The sequence below is a fragment of the Ursus americanus genome, chromosome 3 (genome assembly GCF_024610735.1).
Source record: "Ursus americanus isolate L20-20 chromosome 3, mUrsAme1.1.p, whole genome shotgun sequence".
Lineage (NCBI taxonomy): Eukaryota > Metazoa > Chordata > Mammalia > Carnivora > Ursidae > Ursus > Ursus americanus.
The window spans coordinates 94,030,866-94,040,122 of record NC_142129.1 but is presented as its reverse complement, the minus strand read 5'-3'; the positions used below and the strand labels follow the sequence as shown (position 1 = coordinate 94,040,122).

The 9,257-nt window shown below is 63.2% G+C and overlaps 1 protein-coding gene across 6 annotated transcripts in view; it reads right to left on the bottom strand.

Annotated features, from left to right (window-relative positions):
• Positions 1-1,076: 1,076 nt before the first annotated feature.
• The window catches only part of CCM2 (CCM2 scaffold protein), a 48,860-nt gene continuing 40,679 nt past the window's right edge, over positions 1,077-9,257 (bottom strand). For all 6 annotated transcript variants that reach the window (XM_045793572.2, XM_045793568.2, XM_045793570.2 and 3 more), the window contains 8 exons: positions 8,745-8,828; positions 8,152-8,335; positions 5,101-5,237; positions 4,088-4,223; positions 3,011-3,068; positions 2,712-2,850; positions 2,327-2,465; positions 1,077-1,528 (listed from right to left, as the gene is read on the bottom strand). In XM_045793572.2, the coding sequence (XP_045649528.1) occupies positions 1,254-1,528; positions 2,327-2,465; positions 2,712-2,850; positions 3,011-3,068; positions 4,088-4,223; positions 5,101-5,237; positions 8,152-8,335; positions 8,745-8,828 (1,152 nt within the window). In that variant the 3' untranslated portion in view covers positions 1,077-1,253. The remainder of the gene's footprint in view (positions 1,529-2,326; positions 2,466-2,711; positions 2,851-3,010; positions 3,069-4,087; positions 4,224-5,100; positions 5,238-8,151; positions 8,336-8,744; positions 8,829-9,257) is intronic.

The following is a 9,257-nucleotide window of genomic DNA, read 5'->3' as shown; positions in this document are numbered from 1 at the left end:
CTGGGGAGGCAGCGACTGGCCCCCAAAGTTCTTGGCCCTCCTGGCACTCAGCTCTGGAGTGGCCACCCATCTTCTCCACGTTCCCTCTTCTCAAAGTCCAGGGACGCATGAAGGGGGGCTGCGTGTGAGAGGGGCCCCTGGAGAGGAGGGAGCAGCTCCTGCCATCCACACAGGACCCTCAGACTAGGTCCCACAGTGCGGCCACTGCAACCCTGACCGCCCGCTACGGCCACTCACACCCAGAGTGGGCTGGCCCTGCCTGGACGACTTCAGCTGTTCCAGATGCTTCCAGAGCAGGGCGATTTGCACATGTCTGGAGACCTACCCCATGTCCCCTTAGCGCTGCTGGCCTGGGCCCACTACCAGCTCCTGGAAAGCCCAGGCCAGAACCTTCTCCTATCCTGACCTGCCGCTGGCCAGGAGGCCGACCCCCACCTGGCCCCCACATGGCCTGTGAGCCCAGGGCTCTGTCCTCCCTTCTCCCGGACCCCAGCACCCACCCTGCTCAGCCTGGGGCTTCCCACACGTGCTGTTGGGGGTCTCCCAGGGCAGAGGCACCTTCTAGGTGAGGAGGGGGTCTCCAGGGCCCGGCCCAGGGCCACCCCCACTGCCTCCCCACGTGCCAAGGGCAGAGGAGGGGCCCAGCCCAGGAACGACCTAGAACACAGTGCCCCCCTGTGACCCCCCCTGGAGATCGGGACCCTGGGCTCCAAGATGACACGCTCTGGGGGGGGGGGCAGGGCGTGCTTTGGTGGGGAGGTGAGGGGTACAGGTTTGCAGTGGAGACCACCTGTGGTAGCAGTGAGACCAAAGATTGGGGGACTCGGGTGAGGGGACAGAGAGCAGGTCCTCGGGAACCAGGATCCCGCTCCCAACAGCGAGGGCCTGACACTCACACCAGCGCCTAGGCCCCCTGCTGCCCACCCCATGTCCATGAAGCAAAAGCCCCAATCCTATCCTCCCAGTTTGCTGCGACGAGCACCGAAGGGCAGCCGGCCCCCAGGCCACAGCGCCCAGCCTGGACTTGTGGGCCCAGCTCCCACACCGCGAGACCAGAAGCATGCTGGGACCAGAAATGAATTATTCACATCGCAGTAAACTTCTTTGAAGGTCTCTGAGAGTTTCGACAGGAACGTCGTGTGCAAAACCGAAAGGACCCCCCAGGACCCCTCGTGGAGCAGGCCACGGGCACCGGCGCCCCGGGGCCGGTCCTTCACAGTAGAGGGCGCACCAGCGGGTCCCTCCCGGTGCCGTCAGGCCGAGTCCCGGTCCATGCTGCAGCCCAGAGCCTCGATGTCGTTGCTGATGTCCGAAATCATGCGGTCCCACTCGTCCCCTTCCGAGGGCGCGGACTGGTCATCAGAGCTGCCCGTGGCCCTGTTTCCGGTGCCGGTGGAGGTGGAGCTCAGGGCTCTCCGGTACCGGCCAAAGCTGTCAGTGATGATGCCTCGGCCGTCCTTCACCCCTATGGTCTCGAGGAAGTTCTCGAAGTGCTGGCTGTCCTTCTCCGGGATGAAGGGCCGCAGACCTGTGGACACAGGGTGTGTCTGACGCCAGGCCTCCAGCGGGGAGAACGACCCTGCCCACCCTGCCCGCCCTGTGTCCGGCCCAGTCCGATGGGCACCACGGGCCCAAGCAGGTCACGGCCCTGCAGCAGGTGGCTGGCCCCATCTCCCTCCCTTGGGCCTGGAGGAAGCCCACCCTCAGGCCTCCAGGTGCAGAACAGAGGGAGCATGCTGACCCCTAGGGGCACCACCCCGTTTGGTGGGGAATAAACCAGAAAGGAACACGGGGCTGGGGCCTCCGACCCCTGGAGGGAGGCCACAGGGTCAGCAAGAGCTCAGACTGGACACAGCAGGCCAGGCCTCCGGCCCTACATCCCCCAGAGTGGAGAGCCCTTCGGTGGCTGCTGACAAAGGTATAATCCACCCCTCTTGGATGGTGGGGGGCAGCGCCCAGGAGCCTCCACCAGCCGCCAGCGAGTTTTCTAGGGTCAGCATGTGGGAGACACAACCATGCCGTCATCCCCGACGGTGCCGGCAGGTGTGCAGAGCCCCGACCACCCTGCCCACCCAGCTCTCAGGGCCAGTGTCTCGGCAAAGGCTGGTCCTTCTACCAGGAAACGGGGTCCACTTCTCCACCCACCAAACTCCTGGTCAACCCACCAAAACACACTGGAGTGCCACCCCCCCAGGAGCCCCACCCCTGGCCCCCACTCCGCGGTGCGCTGCTCCTGGCTTCCCCTCAGTCTGGCTCCCCAGGGCAGAGCCGGCCAGTCACTGGGAAGAGCTCCCCTACGCTGCGGCCGCACCCCCACGGGACTCACCGAGCAGCAGGAACTTGCGGCTGTCCCCGTACAGCTGCCGCAGGTTGATGCAGAACTCGTGCACCGACGCCCCGTCGCGGTAGTCGTGCAGCAGCGCGGCGAACTGCTGGATCTCCTGGGAGGACAGCTTGGTGCGCAGCTGCCCACAGCGGGGCAGGGGTGGGGGTGGTGAGCGCCACTGCGGAGCCCACTGCGACCCCGCGAGCCCACCCGGTGCCCCCACGGAGCGCGCCGCAAGGAGCTCAGGGCAGAATGCGCCCCTGCGGGGCACGCGCATGCACGGAACCACGTGAGGGCCGGGGAGTCCGCTGAGCAGCCCGCCCCCAAACGCCGCTGGCGCCCCCTCCCCACCCATCGCTCCAGCTCAGGCCTGGCCGGCGCGCACCGTCAGCATGTAGTCCTGCAGCAGCTCCGTGGCGGTGGCGCTCAGCTCGCTCTCACTGACCGTCTTGGCGTGGGGCGCCGTCGGCATACAGAAGGACAAGGGCGAGACGCCGCCTGCGTGCGCACACTCGGGGAAGGAACTGCAAGGACAGGAGCCGTGGGCACGTGGCTCCCGGCCTCCGGCCTCCACCTTGCACCGTGCCCCCAGCCCCCCCCCCACCCCGCAGACGCGCACTTCCGGCCAGAGACGCCCAGCGGGGGCCGCGGGGGCGGCGGGCAGGGGGAGGGGCGGGTACTCACAAAGTGCTGGTTTCCGTCTCATACGGTTCCTTCACGTCCACCTTGGTGGAAGAGTCGTCTGTACAGGGTGCAGAACATAGAGGCTCCCGGTTACGTGGGGAGGGGGCACTGAGTCCCGGGGCCCAGCACCCCACGACACGTGTGCCCTGGCGGGGGGGAACCGGCAGGCCCTTGGGGGACAAGCCTCAGGCAGCACCCAGACGGGCTCCTCCTGGGGGGTTTTGACAGGCACCACCTGTCGCAGGTGTGGGCCTGAGCGCGATGCTCTGGGCTTCAGGGGTCGCAGCAAATGGGAGGCTGAAGAACGCTCCCGGAGGGCCAAGGAAAGACAAGCGCTACTTGGGGCCGCCGCCTGCCCGGTGTCCTAGAGCCTGGGTTACTTTGTTTCCTCTGCCCCCTTTAGACGAGGTCGGACAGCTTGCCCTCCCTCACAGGGCCGGCCGAGGGCAGAAGCCACAGTCAGAGGCATGGCTGACCCCCAGCCTGGACCCGGTGGGCTCCGTGCGCGTATGGAGGCGGGACCCCGGCATGCCTGAGCCCCTCGCACCAGCAAAGAGCCCGGGACTCAGCAGCTACTCGGGAAACACCGGACAGGTGACCTAAAGTCCGTGTGACACAGACTGTGAGGGACACGGACACCATTCTGCACAGCTGGTGAGATCTGAGAGAGGCAGGTGAGAAGTGCGGAGTCGGGGAGGTGTGCGAGGAGCAAGGGGCGCTCCTGGCGCGTGGAACACGGGGCTACAGATGCCTCCTAAAAATGCTCCCCGAAAATGCTAAGCAGATACAAAGGGGGTGGCTTCCAAGTGCCCCCCCAGCCTCCGTCCGGGAAGAAGCCCCCCGCCCAAGAGCTGTGAGGTCCAGGGGTTCCTCCCCCCACACACCCCCTCCAGCCCCCACCCTCTGTTCTGAGGCAGGTGAAGGGACTTCAGCTGAGAAAGCATTCCCTGGCCCCCAGCGTGGTGCAGGAAGCCACCAGGCTCGCCGAGGTGGGGGACGTGGATCTGGGAACGAGGCACTGGCGCGATGCCGTGGGGACAGGGACAACAGCATCACTGTCCGCCCACGCTCACGTACCGCTGTGAAGGGACAGGTGGTGGGTGGGTGTCGAGGCCCCATCGAATATGGCTCTGTCCAGAAAATCGATGGTGGACTCCGTGTACACGATCTGGAAGACCTGCCCCAGCAGAGAGCACAGCTCCTCCGCAGCGACCTGCCGTGGGGACAAAGCTGGACCTTCCTGGGCAGCTTGCCGGCCACCTGGCTCCTCTGATGCCCAGCCTGCACCAGGACCAAGGGCCCTGGCCCCCCACCGGCTGACAGGGCCACAAGGAGACCAGCCCACATCCAGAAGGTTCTCTGGGCCCAAGGGGGCCAGATGTGTCTGTCAGCTGCCAGCCCTCCTGTTCCCCCGACCTGGCCCACCAACACCCTGCCGCCGCTGCTGCCCCAAGGCTGGCGGACGGCATTCCCAGCACGGGACACGGCTTCACACCCGTGCTGTCAAGGCAGGGTCTCCTCTGGGGTGGTTCTGCCCCCGGACAAGGGGCAGTGACCAGAGGGGCCTGCGGTGGCAACAGGCCAGGGAGGCAGCCCCACAAGCAAGAACTGCCCAGCTAGAAGGTAGCCAGCACCAAGGAGGCGCCCTGATCAAAGGGTCCCCGAGGCAGGGGGTCCCTCCTACGGTCTCAAAGACCCAAACTACACACAAGGAGACCAAAGAGCTCCCAGAAGCTGGCAGCCCTCAGAAAGCTGAGGGGGCCCCAAGCCCTAACTCGCCACTCCCAGGGCACAGCTTGGGGTGCAGAAGACCATCACCCCATCAGCACTGGGGAAAGGGTGAGGGCCCTGGAAGAGAAGGAACACAGACTGAAGGCACCAGACTTAGTGAGCAGGGCAGGGGCCAGAGCAGGGCCTGGGCGAGGCTGTGGGAGCGGCCTGGGCTGGGAATATGGGAGGGGCCAGGGCTGGGAATACAGGAGGAGCCTGGATCAGGGTGTGGGAGGGGCCTGGGTTGGGGAGGTGGGAGGAGCCTAGACAGGTCGTGGGCAAGACAGGTGCCGCGGACCCAGGTGCCACCCTCTGCTCACCTTGCTCTCTGCGGCCAGGACTACCAGACAGCAGGCCTCCACAGGCCCCACTCCGCTCTCTGACAGGGAGACTGCGGTGAGGCCTCTGGAACTTTCTGCACACAGACTCTGGCTGGGGGAGATGCCAGGGTCCTGGGCTGAGAAGTCAACAGCGCAGCAGGTTAGGGCAGGTGTGGGAGCTTGACAGCCGGCTCCAGACAGCCCCGACCTGGCTCAGGTAAGGGACAGGCCTGCCCCAGGCGTGCCCCCTCCCCCATCTTCTCAGCTAAGCTGCCCCCAATCTCACATTCCTCCGCGGCCACTCTGGCCACTGCTCGCTGAGAACCACCACCCTACAGGACCCTCTAACGTCCCTACCACAGATGATGCTAGTATCTTGGGCTGAGACCTGAAATGGCCTATATTCAGCTGCTTTTGGTCTACACACCATGGCATTCCCAGAGTTCCACTCACAGGAACCACGGGCATGAACTCAATCTTGACAGATGGGGACACTGAGGTATGGGGCCCAAGGGTGTGAGAGGGGCAGAGTCTACGAGGGGATGTGGACCCCAGCCCACGTTTCTAACACTCCGCACACCACCTCCTCAGACAAAGGTCCCAGGACACAGACGCACGAGGTCTCTCCCAGCCTGCCCACGGCAGGGAGGGAGGCCCCCGCCCTGGGAAGCATGAGCACATCGGCTCAGCAGACCAGGAAGCAGGAATTGGAAGTGAAGCCTCCCATTCCCCCCGATGATGGGGGGTGCTGGGGTATCTCCGGACCAGCCCATCTCAGCATGCAGAGTACCTGAAGCCTCAGATGTGGCTGGGAGCCGGGCACCAGGCAGAAGCCACACTCGGACAGGTGTGCCTTCCGGACCCGGGGTGCAGCACCCCATGAGCCCCATGAACGCCACCGTCAGACCCCAGGACTGCATTGCCCCACGGCGGCCATGGGCCACAGGCACTGAGCATGCGAAATGTGGCAAGTCCACACGGTGCCGTGGGCAGAGTGTAAACTCCACACAGGGTCTCAGGGGAAGTACAAGGAAGACGGGGGACATCTCGTTAATAACGGTCATACTGGTCATGCACGGCCGCTGTATTACTATGATATGAAGGGCTGAATAAAATACATTAGGAACACTGATTTCACTCGCTTCCTTTTACTTCTTTTACCGTGGGTCCTAGAACATCTTAAGTAGCTCCGCGGCTGTTTTCGAGGAAGCAGGGTGCGGGGCTGCAAAGCCATACACAGTGAGGGTGGGCTGTGTCTGCAAAGCCCCCGTCTGGCCCCCAGCAGCATCCCACTGGCTGTCCCCACAGCTCCGGCTTCAGATCCCCCATCTGTCCTCCTACACCCATGGAAGCACCCTCCACGAGATGTCTGCACAGTCTGCTCCGCCCCGGTGTGCCCGGACATCTGGTCACCCACCCCCCCAAGACATGCCCGCCACATGGAGCCCCTGCAGCCAGACCCGACCCCGCACACCCACCCCACCCTGCACTGCCGCAGGCACTGGCGTAGCCTGGACCCGCAGAGGCACACGTGTGTGTCTGCACATGGTAGGCACTCAATGAACAGTAGCCATCATTGCCAGCGTGCTGAGGACCGCTACGCGCATGATCTCATACACAGCACGCCGGGGCCACCGGGGCGTGCAGGCTCATGGTCTCAGAACTTCGCTGCATGAGGAAGACGCCCAGGACACAGGGATTCCTTCTCTCCCTTTAACTCAAAAGCTCTCAAAGCTGTGGATCCCGGTTTCGTCTCATTTTGCAAAGGATCTCCTACGGAGCTCATTCTCTCCCTCGTAAAAAATCTGTTCCCCCATTCTTAGCCGATTCGTTCTAACGATCAACGCGGACACATGTCCCGCCACACAACAAACCAGGGGGGCCCAGCTCCCCGCCCACCCGCTTCCTCGCCTGCAGGCGCTGGTGAGAGGTCGGTCTTCCCATGGCTCAGACCCTGGGCCTCCTGCGGAACCGTCCGCCCCCAGGAGGGGAACAGGCGGTCACTGCGGCAGCGGTGGCGGTGGCAGGAGCCCTGACGAAGCCACTTCCCGGGCCGGCCGGTCCCGCCACCGCCCCACTGGGCCCCCCGCCAGTCACTCAACCTCTGTGCTCTCCTACTCCATCTGTGAAGTGGGAGAACAGGGTCCCCCTCACCGTTGGGGGTGGAGGGTACACCAGGTAATCCATGTCCCAGGCTTTCTGCTAGTTTGAGCCATTTTTGTAAATTACAACAGTTACATATGAGCAGCTCTGTGTGGTTCAAACTGAAGTAATGCCCATTATTCAACAGTAGACGTTTACCAAAGGGAAATGAGGGATAGGCAGAGCACACAGGGGTGGGGGTGGGCCTGCAGCATCCCTACCGGATTTGTGCCACAAGAGCCCCCCAAGCTCAAGGGGTCATGCGAGGAGGCTCACCAGGGCCCTGGCTCTTAAGAAAATCTCTCGGATCTGCCATGAACTGCCGACCTCAGGTAGAAAAACAACTTTCCCTCTGCACTGCCACGGGCCCTTTGGAAATGAATGGCTTCAGGACGCTATCCCGCCCCAGAACGCCCAAAGGAGCCCAGGACAAGAGCGATACTCCAGCGCCAAGCTCAGAACCCCACCCGGAGGGGCGTGACGTCTCTCCTGTGTCTCAGTGACCTGGTACCAGGCAGAGGCTGTGGGACCCGGGGGGCAGCTCATCTGGAGAGCACAGTAGGCAACACTGGGCTCCCAACCCCAGGGGAGGGGTGCAGGGGGCTGGGGTCGGGGCCTGGTTTAAGATTCCTCCTGACTCCCTTACAAGGACATGCTCAGAACGTCTCTTGGACCAAGAGCTCCGCGATGGTCTGGTCTCCTCTTTGTACCCAACTCTGGGAAGCCTGTGGCCAAAGGCAAGGCCCACGTGTTGGTGGGGCTGAGCGAAGGCCCACTCTCGGGCGGCAGCTGACCCGGTGCTGGAGAAACTGTGTCCAGAGCTCCACTAAATTCCCAGATTCGCTCCTGAGGACAACGATGTGGGCTGCTCCTGCCAAGGACCCCTGACGCCGGCCCCCAGGTCCATACCTGTCTTCAGGACCACCAGGTGTGAGGCGTCATCCCGCACGTAGGACACGGCAGCGATGTCGTGGATGGGGACCCTGAGGATGGTGTCCTCCCCGTCCCGCCAGGCCAGCTTGACGTTGTAGGCAGACAGGCTAATCACAGCGTCGTGCTCCTGGGTCAAGTGTCCGGGGAGCTGGTGGGCTCTCTGGAAGGGACCGCAGCACATCAGAAACGCAGGCCCGGCCGCGGCCCCCGGGAGCCCTGCTGCTTCTGCAGCTGCTTTTATTCACACCTGTGCTGTGCGCTGTGCATATCTGGAAAATGTGAATTCTGAAAGCAGCCCAAAACCATAAGGAGCAAAGCCTAGAGAATAAAGCTCATGTTCAGACAGTATCAGTCTTTACGGCCCAAGAGCCAAGCACACCCATGACATGATGGGACGGGGTCATCCCTCCCAGCCGTGAAGGCCCAGTGTCAGAAGACCAAGAGCTGGCATCAGAGTACAAAGGTCAGAGGTCCGAGTTAGGAGCTGGAGCAGACTAAGGGTCAGAGGTTAGGGTTAGGGGGTGTTACAGGCCAGGGGTCAGAGGTCAGGGTCAGAAGGATGGAGTTACCTTTGCATTGTCTATGAAATGCAGGATTTCGGTCCTACTGGAAGGATTCAGGTATCCTGGTATGGACGTTAACTGACCTAAGTACTGCAAGAAAGTGTGGAGAGAAGCTGCCATGAGAAAGGGAAGATCAGCCCAGACCATCATGGACACACAGAGGACATGGCTTGGCCTCCGTCTTCTGCCACCAGGCCTGCTGGCCTGGCTCCGGGCAGGGGGCCTCCGCTAGGAAGTGTGCTCTGAATTCTTGAAGCAGTCTCTACTGGCTCAGGAGATGCGCCCACACTTCCCGCTGTACCGCACTGTGAGGACTGTTACCCGTAACGGGGGCCCTTCCTCAAGGAGAATTAGTTCCGGCAGGGATGGAAATACTCAGCTCTAGCCTGAAGGGGGAACCGAGTGAGAAGCACGCGTGGCCGTCCAGTCCAGGGGCATGGGTCACTGGAGGACCGAGACACACTGACCACAGGATGGAGAGTGCACCCCTCCCCACATGGCATCCTCCAGCCGGATAAG